This window comes from Pelobates fuscus, chromosome 4 (assembly GCF_036172605.1).
Source record: "Pelobates fuscus isolate aPelFus1 chromosome 4, aPelFus1.pri, whole genome shotgun sequence".
Taxonomy (NCBI): domain Eukaryota; kingdom Metazoa; phylum Chordata; class Amphibia; order Anura; family Pelobatidae; genus Pelobates; species Pelobates fuscus.
In genome coordinates this window covers 332,211,663-332,229,304 of record NC_086320.1, presented here as the reverse complement: position 1 = coordinate 332,229,304, position 17,642 = coordinate 332,211,663, and the positions used below count along the sequence as shown (strand labels likewise).

Below are 17,642 nucleotides of genomic sequence, written 5' to 3'. Positions count from 1 at the left end.
CGCAGCTAAGCCAACCTGCCCTAAGCGATCTAATACTAAGCGCAGCAATTTTACGACTTCCCCTGTATTCCCTTGTTCCAGCCCAGAGACCCCCTCTGCCCCTAACCAAGCGCGAGCGCACTCACGGTTCTGGAGCAGGGGTCTCTCCATCAGCTCCACATCCGAACCATCCGTCAGTAGAGGTCCTGTGGCCAGCCTGCCAGCTGCCCCTCCAGGGGCCTGGCGGCTCACCCCCATGGGAGCTCCAGATCTTCCGGGGTGGATGTGTGGAGGGGAATCCTGCGTCCCTCCCTCCTCTGTGACTGCAGAAACACCTTCAGGTCTCCTGGTGTTATGAAGAAGAGGGGAATCCTGCATCCCTCTCCTCTCCCTGGCAGTCCAAAGAGGCACTGGCGAGTTCCTCCGCTTGCAACCGCTGGCCATCTCCACTTTCGGGGGGCCAGCGGTGCTCCGTTTCGGAATCCCCGGATCCATCTTCACCCGGACTTCCGGGTTCGGCAGTGGCCTGTGACGTCTGCGCTCCTTGACCCACAGATGTCACGTACGCGCCACCAGCATTCCGGCGTGCGGCACCCCGCCTCTTCCGGCGTGCGTCCGCACGCCCTGACATCACATCCGCTGCAGCCAGAAAAGAAGGGTGAGGACTGCGCGACCTCACCTCACCTCTCCCACAGCGCCATCTTGGGATCCGCCATCTTGATGGCCAGGCCCCGACCGGACCATCCGACGCGTGGAACACCTCTCCCCGCTCCTTCTTCTTCCGGAAGCCGGATTCCTCCGCAGGGGGCCAGCCTCACTCGGCCCCGGACAGGTAGTAGCTGGTGGCACAGCCCTGGCTCTCCGCACCGGACTGGGAGACAATCTGGATGGCGGCCTGGAACGGCGGGCACGACGTCCTCTGGTGGGCCCCGACCCCTCTTGAGACTTCTGGGTGTCTTGGACACTGTGAAGCAGCGCAGCATAGGACTCTGCGCCGTGTGTCCTCTGAAAGGCCTGCAGAATAGTAAGTAGAGCCTCTCTGGGCATGTCAGGGACATGAGCCATGATGTGAAAATATGAGCTGCAGTGGCAAAATTCTGTAACAGCAGTTTTAAATCACTAACAGCAGTTTTCCTTTTTTAGGGTGACAAGAAACAGCACTGCTAGGTTCCCTCAGCGTGCTCTCCAGTGGTCTGGTAAGTATTACCCAGTGTCCCCGGTCCAGGTGCATCCCAAACATTGTATCTATTTTTTTCGCCATGGCAACCTCTCCGGGCAGCAGTCATGCTCCTCCCTCCTTATCCACTCCGGGGGTTGGCCTATCAGAGGTTTTCTCATTTAGAATTCTCTGAATTAGTGCACACGTGAATGCCCACTCTGGAATGCCTAGTCTGAGGTCAGGAGGAGCTGATCTGAGGTCTATGGGGGAGGAGGAAGGCACGCTCAAGTAGAGCATGCCTCCAATTTCCGTTAGCTCAGTGAGCTGTTTGATTGACAGCCGGTGGGGGGAGGTCCCTAGTTACTTTATAAAAGTGATGATTTCTCATAGAAATCGGCACTTTTATAAACCAAGGCTAAACGAGGATACTCCTCACCCATAAAGCACTTATCGTGCTATATGTGTGTAGAGTGTGTCCTCTTTTTTTCATTTTACAGAAAATGCTGATTTCCACAGAAATTGGCCTTTTGTTGCCACCTGTCAAGCAGACAATGGATCCTATCACTTTCTGGTTGTTTAGCTCAATGAAGCTAAACTCAAGAGGCAGCAATTGTCCAGAGCACATGCCTTGCAAAGACTTCTCATTGCAAAGTCTGCTGATTGGACAGCCACAGAGTTAAAAGAGGAACACTTGCAAAGGCTTCAGACAAAAGATCGGCAGTTTTTAGATATACTTTCAATTAAAAATGTATAATGAAATGCATGCATGTTTTCATCGGGGTATATGTCTATACTAAATAGTGATTTTGTTTATTGTTTGGACAGTGGAGTGTTCATTAAGTGTTGTTAGCTTTAATCACACTGAGTTGAAATAGAATCTTTTTGGTGTAAATGTGACATTTTTAAGCAGCAAGAGCAGTGACAGGTACAAAGTAAATATATAATTAATTTCCACTTATTGCAGAATTAAAATAACATTAGTCACTGACTTTAAGCCCTTGTGATAATACTTGCTAACCGTGTCATTAAATTGGATTCATGCCTTTTTGTGAAGTGTGGAGTTACATTTCCTGGAGATTTAAAAGGATTATGGTTTAGAGAGACAAGTATCTTACAAACAACATATAAGTATACATTATCAATGCAATCAAATGATAGAGCAGCTAATCTATAACATAGCTTTAAATTATCTGTATAGTAATTGTGGATATTTTAAATACGAACCGTTTATCACATTATCCTCTTTTTTAATTTCTTCCCAGTGGCTCTCTTATATAGGGCCTGGTCCTAATGTATGTGCGATAAAACGGTCAAATTGGTAAAAATGTTACTGTTTTCTAATTCTTTTCCCGTCGTTAAAATATATCTAATTTATGCAATGTGCGATGATACAGTCTAATTGGTAAAAAAAATTTTTAAAAAAATTCAACAGCTTTCTAATTCTTTTCCCGTTGTTAAAATTTTTCACTGCAGGCAGTACACAATTATTGTTTCAGAATTATGGAATTATTTGGTCTGGATTCCAAATAAACAGAAAAAAAATAATTAAGGGCACACCCAGAACATGCATTTCATATTAGTGGTGCTTTTATAAAGACCAACATAAATGCAAAAAACAGATTAAGGGAACAGCACACACAAACAATATACCGTTTTAAATCACTATCTTAGCAAACAAATATAGGGATTTGGAATAGGATAGGTGATTTTAAGTAGCCTTTTAAAGCTATTTTTATTTATGAATGTATTATGTATTTATTTGTATGTATGCCCTTTCTCCTTAATCTGTATTTTGCCTATATTTTAGTCTTTACAGAAGCACCACTACTAAGAAATGCGTGTTTTGAATTGTGCCCCTCAATTGTCTTTTTTTGTATACTTGGAATCCAGACCATATTCCTTTTGGATTGAGCACCCCTCCACTTTTGGTTTGAGTCAAAAAAAACGATTGAGCAGTATTTATATTGTTTATCTCCCATGTTAAAATTATCTTATTGCTCACTTATATTGGGGTTCTAAAATGAAGTTGTGGGCTTAACACAGTATGACCATATGGTGTAACCAAACCCCATTTGTTTTACAAGATAGGTGATTTTAAGTAGCCTTGTAAGATTCAAAAGTGATAATAAAACGAAACAGAAAGGTCTTTCCCCAAAAATAAATGCTCAAAGGGATCAGAAAATAACTTTATTATTAAACTAAAAACTCCCACACACAGACACTAGGTCACTAAAGGCTAATGTTTCCATGAAAATGACTGAGATGAAAGTCGTGATTAAATAGTCTCCTTAGTGAGGAGAATAGACAGACGGGAGGGGAGTAAACAGGACATACATAAAAACATATAACTCAAAAAGGGCAAGAAAAACCCAAAAGGAAGGGGGAAAATGAAGTAGATAAACCCCCAATAGCTAGTCGCCACACAGTGGTCGTGATTAGATTGCAACAAAGTTATTAATATGCACAGTAGCAATATACAGTTACAATGTTCATAGGTAACCGAGTTATAGCTGGATTAGCTGTATAGCAAACGGTCGTAGGATACAAATCCCATGTAACTCAAACAGGCTGTTTGAAATGAACATTGGGTAAGCACCCTGAATGGTGCAAAACTTATGTACCGTGCAGTAGTGGCACAGTGAGTGAGGGGTATGTAACAAATGTATAAATGCGACTAGTAGGTTGATGACATTTAACATTAGCACCAAATCGGATCCAATGTCGGAAGCCCCGACGCGCGTTTCGCCGAACTAAGGCTCAGCCTACTAAGGACCACTAACTAAGGACCAGCCGCAATCTGACGTCATGGGCTGGCTTCTTAACCTACGGTGGCTCAGCGCACTCAAATAAGTGAGGAAAGCATATTTCTGTGATTAGCATGATCGTTTAGTTTATAGAATGAAAGATTCAAAAGTGTATCTTTGTGCACAAAGAAAACATGTGTTATCATGAACGGTAGAAGGCAAAGAGGTCTTCATTTCTTGGTGTCGAATCTCCTTGCTTGGTCTTTTCCTGTGACCATGTACCCTCCTAAAAGGGGATTTATTGACTTAAAATGGAACAAAAAAATGTATAGTACTGATTATTCTTTTTATTATAATTAATTCTGTATCATGTTTTTCTTCATTCAGATTTTAGGTACCAAACCTGACCTGCCTGAAGGAGATGATGATACTGACATTGCTGCTGATGTATCTCATCGAAAAAAAGCAAAACTACACATGGTAAGACCACGTTTTAGAATGGGAACTCTCTCTTCCCCAGTTTGAGTATGTATAAAACTTTAGAACGTGAAGTACTGGAATATTCTAAATATGTGCAAGAGATTTTAGGTAAGAAAAAGAAAAAATGTACTGATAGACTTAGATTTGCCACAAAAAAAAAAATGCTAAATGTGTAATTCTGATTAGTAAATAAATATGAACCATTATATTAATGTGTAGCTGGTGCCATCTGGTGGTCAACATCAGAAACACAGCTCTTACTTATTAAAAAAGCTATTAAAAAATAAGTCTGTTTTCACCAGTGCAGTTTAGGACCTACCACTCCCTATTTAACTTTTACAGAGCACATACAAACATACACAAAGAATGACTGGGTATGAACTGTTACTTTTGATTATTCACCAAACATGGCATTTGGGAAAAGTGACTTGGGAATTTGAACAGGAGATTTTTCCCTATATTATAGATTTGGCATATAATATAAATGCTCCAGGCTGATTCAACCCGTACAGGGTTAGGAACTAAATTGATCATTCAAGGAGAATTGAAAGTGAATTTAAAACGTACAGTCAAATAGTCAAACTGGGAAAATTGTCTACGTAAGCTATGCATTTATTCCAGCTATTCTGGTCTTTAAGAAACACTATTGAGTTAGGAACACAAATATATATTCTTGACCCTATAGTGTTAATAACACCATCAAGCCCCGCTGCCTCACTAAATATAGCAAAGTCTTACCTTTATTCCAGTGTGCTGCTGCTGGCTCTGGCCCTGATCTGCCTCCTTGGCTGACATAATCAGAAGTGGCCATCTTAGCCAATCACAATGCTTTCACTTAGGAAAGCAAGGGTATTGGCAGTGATTGTCATGGAGGCAGATCAGGGGCAGAGCCAGCACAAGCCAAACACAGCACTGGCCAATCATCATCTCCTCATGAATATATCTCAATGAGGAAAGTTAAGTGTCTACATGCAGAGGGTGGAGACACTGAATGTCAGTACTGCACACAGGATGCACCTCTAGTAGCCATCTAGTGGCCAGTGGAGGTATCCCTGGGCTGTAATGTAAATACTGATTTTTCTCTGAAAATACAGTGTTTACTGCATACACTCACCAGATATAATAATCTGTAGTTGTTCTGGTGACTATAGTGTCCATTTAAATGTGAAATTGACTTTCAATTCACATTGAATTATTACTTTAGTAATATGGGCGTTTTATTACAGTCAAAATGGCCATGTATGCAGCCTGTTGGTTTTTACCCATTCTGTATGGATCAATTTGGACTTTAGTGAATAATCCTACAAAACTCACAGCTTGATTTACTAAAATGAGACTTCAAAGTGAATTGCAAACATAAGACCAGAATAGCGTAAATAAAAGCTTAGCTGAACTTTCACATTAGAGAATAAACCTCATCATATTTATTTATTTATTTATTTATTTATTTATTTATAAAGGAAGGATACATTGGGATTTCTCTCGTTTTCAAGTATGTCCTGGGGTCCACAAAACATTGTTACAATAGGGTACAATATTACAAAAATACAATATACAAACTATATATATATATATATATATATATATATATATATATATATATATATATATATATATATATATACGTACACACACACATATATACATTCAACATATAACAGGTAATAAATATAATCAACCATGACAGGTGTATTCTGTGCTGAGGTATATTGCCATAGATCTCTTAAAAGATTTTAGATTGAATGAAGATTTGATTGTGTCCCTGAGGTTAATCCATACCCTCACAAAAGAGAGGCCTTTGTGGTGATATTAGGACTAGAATTAGCTGGGGGGCCACGGGTAGACTCCATATCATTTGCAAGGGCAAGTAACATAAGGAATAGGAATTTGGACATTATTTTTGTTTGGGCATATAGTGAATGGGATACTTTAGAATTTTGCGAGGTGGGGGTAGGAGGGCTATTTTTTATAACTCTCCACCAGCACTCAGCAGATAAGTTACAGCAACAGAGCATGCCATGGTGTATGATAATTTGTTTTCCAGTTTGAGGTGTGTGCTTATGGCGTTAGTGACGTGAACAAAATTGGAGTGAGAAAAGGTTTATCACGAATAACAGTATGGTCATATTTGGATTCATGTTAGTGGTATGAGGTGTGTAGATGAAAGAAAACACAAATAGTAAAAAAAATTAAACAAAAAAATAAATAAAAGTAGATAATATTGGTGTGTGGTATATAGCTATTTGTAGGGAGATAGGGTATGTATTCTATAGGGTTAAGAAATTGGAAGGATGTGCTGATCAGTGTTTGCACCTGTCATTTCAGGAGACCGAAAGTTGTGTGGGAGACTATCTATAAATGAGGACATGAGCTTGGGGTGGGAGGGAAACGGTCTACCAGAAAGCTACCTGTTGCAAAGGGCAGTGGGACAGCTGATAGAGCTCTTGGTTGTTTGCTGGGCTGGGTAAGTTTTAAAATCAGGCTGAAGGAGAGAGATATATTAGGGTCAGATGGTCTAAGGGATGGGGGAGATGCATCTATGGACATTCGATTTAAGGGTCATTTAAGCAAAAACAGAGGGAAAGATTGAAAATTACAGAGATAAGATAGAGGTATTCATGTAGGGAAATAAAACCATTAAACAAATAACAAGAAAGACATATGGGCCTGAGCTGGTTAAACTAACTTTTAACATAATGGACAAGACAAAGGTGATAAAATAAGCAATGTGCCAGGGATAAGCAAAGTGTGATTAGCACAGGCTGTAGTTACAAAGACATGGCAATATATACATTGAAAATAATAAAATAATCACTAAATATAAAAACACACACAGCAAAAATAACAGGGTATGTAAAAATATATAGGTGTAGTAGTTACAGATACACCTGTTGGATGCTCTATACGGAGCCCTACCATGACTTGATATTACTGTTAATGCACAAGTGTGTTAACGTTCCATTGCCTATTTGTGTTTCCCATGACTGTACTTTTATGATATGTACACGTGTACTTGCCTTGCCCTGTTTTGTCTCTTAGTATTACATTTCTTGTTTTGTTTACGTGTAATCATGGCTGGCTGCACTTCAAGGTTTTGTTATGCTATTAGTATTTATGTATGTATTGAGTCAGGCTTAATGTGTTTAGCCATTCCTCTGCACTAAAACTATAGTTAAAGGGTTTATCTAGTTAAAATTATACTATTTTTTTTTAATACAACTGTTTAATACCTTTGGTGGACCGATTAGTGGATTTACCTGCAGCTGCAGATTGTCCCCTCCCACCAATCAGAATCTTCTCATTTTTGCCTATGAGGACTGATGATATCGCAAAATCTCCTGTCTAGCAGAGGATTGGGACATAATTAGTTTGCACACTCCTTTGTTTACACAAAACATAAATGCAGGATCTCTTGTGAACGAGACTTATACAACCCAGTGTTTTAATATTTTGCCATATTTGTATAAATAGCTACACCCGTTCAAACAGAATTATTTTAATTTGTTGTTTATCATATTGTATAAAAGCAGCATGGCACATATCTTTGACCAATAGTTTTGTGTATTATAATTTGTTTATTTAATATAGTCTATATATTGCAAATGGTTCATTCTTTTATTACTATCACTTCACTTTAATAGTTGGCACTGGACCAGTTAGATATAATTTTGAGATAAGTTCCTTGATGTTGAAATGGAATGTCTGCATGTATTCATTATTATGATTACACATTAATTGGTTTGGTTAATAGTTGGTAATAATTGGTTAATATTTGTTTTTACGTCTGATTCACTTCAGTAATATTCCGTTATATTCATTAATATTGTAACGCACTGAGGTTGCTTATAAATAATGTTAATACTATTGATATAAGAATCTTTATGTTTTAGGTATCAGATGCCAGTGGGTCTATGCAAGTAACTCTGGTTTCAGATAGCAGTCCCTTTTCTATGTCTATGCTCCTGACAGAAGAGTGCTTTGTGCTGGACGGTGCTGACCAGAATATTTTTGTATGGAAAGGTGAAGCTAGTTTTATGTATAATAAATTAAAGGGAAACTATCAAGACCATAAACAATCTAATCTAATAACATGGAAAGAAAATACACTAAAAAACCCTTCCTTTCTGTTGAATTGTGGGATGAGCAGGCTCTAACGTGCAGAACTTCTGCTGCTAATGTCATGGTGCCACATACCACATGATACATTCAGAGGTCTTGCGGAGTCAATGCCTCAAAGCATCAGTGTTGTTTTGGCAGCAGAAGGAGACCAGGCAGATTGCCCTGCGTGCCACCGGGTGCAGTCTGCACCCGGTAAAGCCGCTGGCCAAAGGCGCAGGGCTCTCCCCCTCCCTCTCAGAGCAGACTGAATGGAGGGGGAGTGCCCTGCACCCTTGCTCAGCAGCTCTCCCAGGCACAGACTTGCAGACAGTAAGATGGGTGTCTCACGATCTCTGGCCAAACAGAGCATTGATGCGTGTTACCGTTGCAACACTCTAAAACTTCAACATCTGCCACATGCTCTGCAAGTCTACAATGGTGGAATTGCAGACCGGATATCTTTAATATTGTGGCCGGTCAGTGTAAATGTCAAGTGAAATTAAAATTGGTTTAAAAGCGGAGTGAATAATACAAATCTTAAAATGAAAGAAGAATGTAATGGGGGGTTGGGGGGTGGGGGAGTAGCTCAGAGAAAATATTAGGAATGATAAATGAAAAGTCATATCATCTTATGCCACATAGTTATATCCCATCCCTTGCCCTGATTAATAGTTTGGGATTTTTTGCACTTTTGTTAAGGTAAAAATGCCAATGCCAACGAAAAAAAGGAAGCTTTGAAGACCGCAGAAGATTTTATAAAGAAAATGAATTATCCAGCTACCACTCAGGTATCTAGTCAACTTATTAACAAATCAATACCATGACTTTTTGTTATATTCATTTTCAGTATAGAGATGAAAGTTGGTACTATACATTCCTAAACTGGAGTACACTTATGAAAAATATATATCTGTTATTGACAGCAAGCTATAGTAAGGATAAATGGATGATGAAATGTGCAAAGTATAGTCTCAAAAGTACCGGTATTCATAATCTCTGAATTTATAACACACTTGCGTTTTTTTCACTAAACCCGTCATTTTAGAGTATTGACATGGTAATTGCCAAACTGTAAAATGTATCCGTCTCAGCTATATTCTACACCCTGGCTGTTTTTGTTTTGTAATTTCGTTGTTTAGTGAATAAATCTCATTATATTTTCGGTTTTAAATATAATTACGAAGATGTATAGACAGGGTAGGCAACATTAGTATTTCTAATGCTGAACGTAAGCCTATAAGGCACATTTTTAACTGTACTTTTTTTTTTTTTTCAAATATGTAAAAATAAAATTAATACAAATAGTTTTTATAATAAATGCTACTAATTTTATTAACTTTTGGAAAAGGGGAAAATTGAGGCACCAACAAAAGAGCTAGAAACTGGACTGCTGAAATGCTAATAATAATTATAATAATCATCATTATCATCTAAATACAAGTAAATTCATTTGTTTTCTTTTTTTCTAGATAATGATTCTGCCAGAAGGAGGAGAAAATCCAATTTTTAAACAGTATTTCAAAGACTGGAAAGATAAAGAACAAACTGAAGGATTTGGAAAAATAACAACAAAGGGCAGTATAGCTCAGGTGAAACCAATTCCATTTGATCCAAAAAAGTTACACGAATCTCCAAAGATGGCTGCTCAACATAACATGTTAGACGATGGATCTGGGGAATGTCAGGTAATATTTTACACAATAATATTTTACTATATTTTTATAACACTTGTGTCAATACAAATGTAGAGTCAAATCACTGTATAATGCGGATTGTTGTTACACCCTACTACATATACAGGGAGTGCAGAATTATTAGGCAAATGAGTATTTTGACTACATCATCCTCTTTATGCATGTTGTCTTACTCCAAGCTGTATAGGCTTGAAAGCCTACTACCAATTAAGCATATTAGGTGATGTGCATCTCTGTAATGAGAAGGGGTGTGGTCTAATGACATCAACACCCTTTATCAGGTGTGCATAATTATTAGGCAACTTCCTTTCCTTTGGCAAAATGGGTCAAAAGAAGGACTTGACAGGCTCAGAAAAGTCAAAAATAGTGAGATATCTTGCAGAGGGATGCAGCACTCTTAAAATTGCAAAGCTTCTGAAGCGTGATCATCGAACAATCAAGCGTTTCATTCAAAATAGTCAACAGGGTCGCAAGAAGCGTGTGGAAAAACCAAGGCGCAAAATAACTGCCCATGAACTGAGAAAAGTCAAGCGTGCAGCTGCCAAGATGCCACTTGCCACCAGTTTGGCCATATTTCAGAGCTGCAACATCACTGGAGTGCCCAAAAGCACAAGGTGTGCAATACTCAGAGACTTGGCCAAGGTAAGAAAGGCTGAAAGACGACCACCACTGAACAAGACACACAAGCTGAAACGTCAAGACTGGGCCAAGAAATATCTCAAGACTGATTTTTCTAAGGTTTTATGGACTGATGAAATGAGAGTGAGTCTTGATGGGCCAGATGGATGGGCCCGTGGCTGGATTGGTAAAGGGCAGAGAGCTCCAGTCCGACTCAGACGCCAGCAAGGTGGAGGTGGAGTACTGGTTTGGGCTGGTATCATCAAAGATGAGCTTGTGGGGCCTTTTCGGGTTGAGGATGGAGTCAAGCTCAACTCCCAGTCCTACTGCCAGTTTCTGGAAGACACCTTCTTCAAGCAGTGGTACAGGAAGACGTCTGCATCCTTCAAGAAAAACATGATTTTCATGCAGGACAATGCTCCATCACACGCGTCCAAGTACTCCACAGCGTGGCTGGCAAGAAAGGGTATAAAAGAAGAAAATCTAATGACATGGCCTCCTTGTTCACCTGATCTGAACCCCATTGAGAACCTGTGGTCCATCATCAAATGTGAGATTTACAAGGAGGGAAAACAGTACACCTCTCTGAACAGTGTCTGGGAGGCTGTGGTTGCTTCTGCACGCAATGTTGATGGTGAACAGATCAAAACACTGACAGAATCCATGGATGGCAGGCTTTTGAGTGTCCTTGCAAAGAAAGGTGGCTATATTGGTCACTGATTTGTTTTTGTTATGTTTTTGAATGTCAGAAATGTATATTTGTGAATGTTGAGATGTTATATTGGTTTCACTGGTAGAAATAAATAATTGAAATGGGTATATATTTGTTTTTTGTTAAGTTGCCTAATAATTATGCACAGTAATAGTCACCTGCACACACAGATATCCCCCTAAAATAGCTAAAACTAAAAACAAACTAAAAACTACTTCCAAAAATATTCAGCTTTGATATTAATGAGTTGTTTGGGTTCATTGAGAACATGGTTGTTGTTCAATAATAAAATTAATCCTCAAAAATACAACTTGCCTAATAATTCTGCACTCCCTGTACATGAGTGTGGCAGCAAATTACTAGACAGAAATCACACTTGATACGGTAACTATCTATAACCCACTCCATGGTTACCATAATTGTGCAGAGTCTCAAAATTCAAACATCCGTGAAATTTATTGCCTAAAAAAAAAGGCAAAAGGAGTTGCCCATACTTAGGATCTTGGGAAAGCTGGGGGTCTACATGGGCTTGAATTATTGCACTATAAGGTGAAAAAAAGACACAGCAACAGGATATGACATATGAGGCACAGACACGTGGCGGGACCCAGACAATTTGTCAAACCATGCTAAAGCATATGACAGCTTACCCTGAAAAAGCACAAGAGAACTACTTCCACAATAACCTGGCTTCCACTAGTGGTTCTAGTACTTGGAGTGTTCCATTAACATATCATTTAATTATGTATATAGCTGAAGGGATATGCGATTTACCACCTTAATAAGTCTGCAGAGAGTATGAACTTCTTTTATTTATGGAAATCGTTTTTTTTTTTTTTGCATTGTGAAAAGGATACAGGATATTATGATTGACTTCTTAATTGAGACTTATTTAATACATTGTTTAGATATGGCGTGTTGAGAGTAATGGCAGAGTTCCGGTGGATCCAGAGACGTACGGACAATTTTATGGTGGAGACTGTTACATCATATTGTATTCTTGTGCAAAGGGAAAGTACATTTATGTGTGGTAAGTACAAAACAGAAACTTTATGAAAATAGTATTAATTAAAATAAATTTACCTTACACAATTTAACCTTTAAAGGATCTGCTAACATTGTGATAGATTTCAGAAGTAAATAATCCTTTCCTTCTTTCTTTCTTTCTTTCTTTCTTTCTTTCCTTCTTTCTTTCTTTCTTTTCTTCCTGCTTTCTTTCCTTCTTTCCTTCCTTCCTTCCTTCTTTCCTTCTTTCCTTCCCTTCCCCTTCCCTTCCTTTCCAAATGTTGATTTATCTTCTGTTCTGTTACTACAGGCAAGGGTCACATGCAACTAAAGATGAAGTGACATTTTCTGCCTTTCTCACAGTTCAGCTGGATCGCTCTATGAAGAGTGGAGTTACTCATGTTTGTATTTTCCAAAAACTTATATGTGCTCTAGTAGTGACACACAGGTAGACCGTAGACAAAGTGATGAAAACATATGACTATATGTAGATATTCCACCATCCCTTTACAAATGTGAAATATTGTTATATTAGATTTGCTACCTCTAAATTGTGTTGTATACTTAGGATCAGGGGTCAAGTCCTGGGGAAAAAAGTGTGGGAACTCCCCCCCCACCAAAAAAAACAAAACACTCGTATGCATATATAAACGCGTGCACACACATACACTCACAGACACACACATGCACTCAGACACTCACAGACGCACACACATACTCAGACACTCAAACAGTGGTGTATTTTAATTTTGTGCTGTCCTAGGCATGACTATACCTGAGCACCCCCTAATCTAAATTTACCACCCCTTCCTGTCAAGGGCGCACCGCTTCCTGATTAAGAACCCACCCCTTCCTCTTTAGACTCCACCTTTTCCTGCTCCTTTTAAAGAAATACTATAGTGCCAGGAAAACAAAACTGTTTCCCTGGCACTATAATTCCCTGTAGTGCCCCCCCCCCCTCCCTCATGTCCTCCCCTCCCCCACTCGACACTGATGGGGTTAAAATCCTATGGGTATTTAGCAGATGCTGGATGTCCTCATGCACAGGGTGAGGACGTCCAGCATCAGTAAGGCGACTTTTGGTCACCTAACCACCCGAAAGTCCCTCTAGTGGCTGTCTGATGGACAGCCACTAGAGGTGGAGTTACCCCTCAAGGTAATTATTGCAGTTTCTGAGAAACCGCAATAATTACACTTGCAGGTTTAAGGGGACTGGGACACTGCACCCAGACCACTTCAATGAGCTGAAGTTGTCTGGGTGCCTATAGTGTCCCTCTAAGCACACTCTCAGACAGACACCCACACTGGCAGATACACACTGACAGTAACACACACACTCAGTGACAAACACACAGACGTCACTGATTTGACACACACACACATTCACTGACACACACTCATTCATTGACAGAGAGACACACACAAACACACTGACAGACACACACTAATAGTCACACACACACTAAATGACAAACAGACTCTCACTGATTTGACAGACACTTGCAAACATACACTAACAGAAGCACATACACGCAAACATGTGCATACACTAACAGAAGCACATACACGCAAACATGTATACACTAACAGAAGCACATACAATCATACACACACACGTACATACGCTAACAGACGTAAATACACTCATACACACACACACACACTGACACAAACACACACATACACCAACAGACATAAACTAACATACACACACATACATAGACTAACAGACATAATGATACACACACACACACACACACTAACAGACATACACACACACATACACTAACAGACATACACTAACAGACATACACACACATACATAGACTAACAGACATACACACACATACATAGACTAACATACATACACACACACATACATACACTAACAGACATACACACATACACTAACATACATACACACACATACACTAGCAGACATACACACACATACATACACATACACTAACAGACATACACTAAGAGACATACACATACATAGACTAGCAGACATACACTAACAGACATACACACATACACTAACAGACATACACATACACTAACAGACATACACTAACAGACATACACACACATACATACACACATACACTAACAGACATACACATAGACTAACAGACATACACTAACATACATACACACATACACTAACAGACATACACACACATACATAGACTAACAGACATACACACACATACATACACATACACTAACAGACATACACACAGACATACATATATACAAATTATTCAAATTAACATTGCCCACCCACCCAGCCTCCCTACCTTTTAGGAAAGCTGGCATGGATGGGTCCCTGGGGTCCAGTGGGGCTGCAGTGAGGCGGGCTGCTCTCTCCCTGTCACAGCGGCGAGGGAGCTGTGTCCTCTCTGCTCCCTCTCGCCGCGTGGGTTGTCTGCTGATGCAGGGAGCCAGAATATGACGTCATATTCCGGCTTCCTGCATCAGAAAACGGACCGCGGCGAGAGGGAGCAGAGAGGACACAGCTCCCTTGCCGCGTGTGACAGGGAGAGAGCCGCCCGCTGGGGGGGAGCAGGCAATCAGGTGCCCCTCCCATGACAGGGGGAACACAGGGCATTTGGGGGCGGCATTTTTTGCCGCCCCCTGAGTGCCTGCAGGGGGAACGGCGTTCCTGCTGTGAAAAAAGTGCAGGAACGCCGTTCCCACACGTTCCTGCAGGACTCGAGCCCTGCTTAGGATGTGACATAGGTATCTATGAGCTCTTTGTTTTCTGTAACCGTCAGTCCATCTAGCGCCATCCCATTATACTACATTAACGCACAGGCAAAGAGTACTTTGCAAACAAATGCAGAGAACAGAGACTCAAGTAATGTTTAATTAGGTAATAACGCTAAAATAAATGTACAAGATGTTATGAGAAAGTGAAGCTAAACTGATGTGCTGTTAGATTTTATTTCTCTATCCTTAACCAATTATGGATTCATTTCCCTCTAATACTCGCTAAGATGTTTCCTCTTGGTATATTTCCCCAGTGTACTGACAGAGCTTCAAAAGAAAGTTACTGACGGCCATTGAATTCTGTTACTAGAAATCAAAAGTTGAGCAGACAGCAATGATAGATGTTAAGCTGTTGTAGTGATTAATTAAATCTTTCTCATCCCTCAGTAAATCCCACAAAAGGACATCAAACGCTCAACTCTTCAACTATTGGCAAATGTTTAACACATAAAAATTGCTAAAACCTTGCAAAAAATTCAGAAAATGTTGAAAAAGATTTTCTGTATTTTGACGTAAAAACACAAGAAGTTTAGTTTTACTATGAACCTATCTAACAGGCATTGAAGATAATATGGATATGGATAAATAGAGGTCAAGTTCATAGAGACTGAAAATACATGGAAAACATGTTGTTATTAGTCATTCGTCAGTGGTACATTTTTATATTTTTTGCTCTTTTATTTCTTTAATTATATAATTAGTTTATGTTATTTTTATTGTTTATTTTCAAGATACGTGTGACCCAGGGAAAGGAACCTCCACATCTGTTGAGTATCTTCAAGGACAAGCCACTTATTATATACAAAGATGGGACATCAAGGAAGGGAGGTCAGACGCCACCACGACCTGTACGCCTCTTTCAAGTTCGAAAGAATTTGGGCTCAATCACAAGAATAGCTGAGGTAAAAATATATCTATAATGATAATTATCTTAGAGAACAGTTATTGACATCCTTTCAGAAATAACAGTCCAAACTCAAGTACATTTGGGCAGACTAGATGGGCCGAATGGTTCTTATCTGCCGTCACATTCTGTTTCTATCTTTCTATGTTACATGGGTGGGATCTTGTGAGCACACGTGATACACTTACAGAGTTGCTTACTAACGAGATTATTCTCAAGAATTCTAAGTTAATTGTAAAATTAAGGCCAATATAGCAAAACTGGATAAATTATCCAAGTCAGCTATGCTTCAAGTTCAGCTATTTTGACCTTGAAATGTAAATTCACTTTGAATTCACCCTGAATTTCTGACCTTCTTACTTACAGTGAGGGAAACAAGTATTTGATCCCCTGCTGATTTTGAACATTTGCCCCCTGACAAAGAACATATCAGTCTATAATTTTAATGGTAGCTGTATTTTAACAGTGAGAGATAGAATAACAAAAAAGAAATTCGGAAAAACGCATGTCAAAAAAGTTATAAATTGATTTGCATGTCATTGAGTATAATAATTATTTGACCTCTTCGACTTAGTACTTGGTGGAAAAACCCTTGTTGGCCATCACAGAGGTCAGACACAGAGGTCGAACCTTCAACTCCCTCCACAGATTTTCTATGGGAATAAGGTCTGGGGACTGGCTAGGCCACTCCAGGACCTTAATGTGCTTCTACTTGAGCCACTCCTTTCTTGCCTCGGCTGTGAGTTTTGGGTCATTGTCATGCTGGAATACCCATCCACGACGCATTTTCAGTGCCCTGGCTTAGGGAAGGAGGTTCTCACCCCAGATTTGACAGTACATGACCCCCCCCCCCCCCCCCCTTTTGATGCAGTGCAGTTGTCATGTTCCCTTTGCAGAAAAACACTCCCAAAGCATAATGTTTCCACCTCCATGTTTGAGGGTGGGGATGGTGTTCTTGGGGTCATAGGCAGCATTACGCCTCCTCCAAACACGGCGAGTTGAGTTAATCCCAAAGAGCTTGATTTTGGTTTACCACAGCAGTTTCACCCAGTTCTCCTCTGAATCATTCAGTTAATTGGCAAACTTCAGACAGGTCACCAGGAGCACCAGACCGAGGGAGACTGACAGTTATTTTGTGTTTATTCCATTTGCGAATAATCGCACCAACTGTTGTCATCTTCTCACCAAGCTGCTTGGCGATGGTCTTGTAGCCCATTCGAGCCTTGTGTAGGTCTACAATATTGTCTCTGGCATCCTTGGATAGCTCTTTGGTCTTGGCCATGGTGGAGAGTTTGGAATTTGATTGATTGATCGATTACTTCTGTGGACAGGTGTATTTTATACAGGTAACAAGCTATGATTAGGAGCACTCCCTTTAAGAGAGTGCTCCTAATCTTAATGTGTTACCTGTATAAAAGACACCTGGGAGCCTTAAATCTTGCTGATTGATAAGGGAACAAATACTTATTTCACT

The 17,642-nt window shown here is 39.9% G+C and overlaps 1 protein-coding gene across 1 annotated transcript in view; it reads left to right on the top strand.

Moving 5' to 3' along the window:
• The window catches only part of LOC134609048 (scinderin-like), a 62,530-nt gene that overhangs the window by 29,519 nt on the left and 15,369 nt on the right, over positions 1 to 17,642 (top strand). The window contains exons 5-11 of the mRNA XM_063452414.1: positions 4,270 to 4,362; positions 8,253 to 8,382; positions 9,160 to 9,248; positions 9,930 to 10,145; positions 12,393 to 12,514; positions 12,800 to 12,890; positions 15,996 to 16,166. Of these exons, the coding sequence (XP_063308484.1) occupies positions 4,270 to 4,362; positions 8,253 to 8,382; positions 9,160 to 9,248; positions 9,930 to 10,145; positions 12,393 to 12,514; positions 12,800 to 12,890; positions 15,996 to 16,166 (912 nt within the window). The remainder of the gene's footprint in view (positions 1 to 4,269; positions 4,363 to 8,252; positions 8,383 to 9,159; positions 9,249 to 9,929; positions 10,146 to 12,392; positions 12,515 to 12,799; positions 12,891 to 15,995; positions 16,167 to 17,642) is intronic.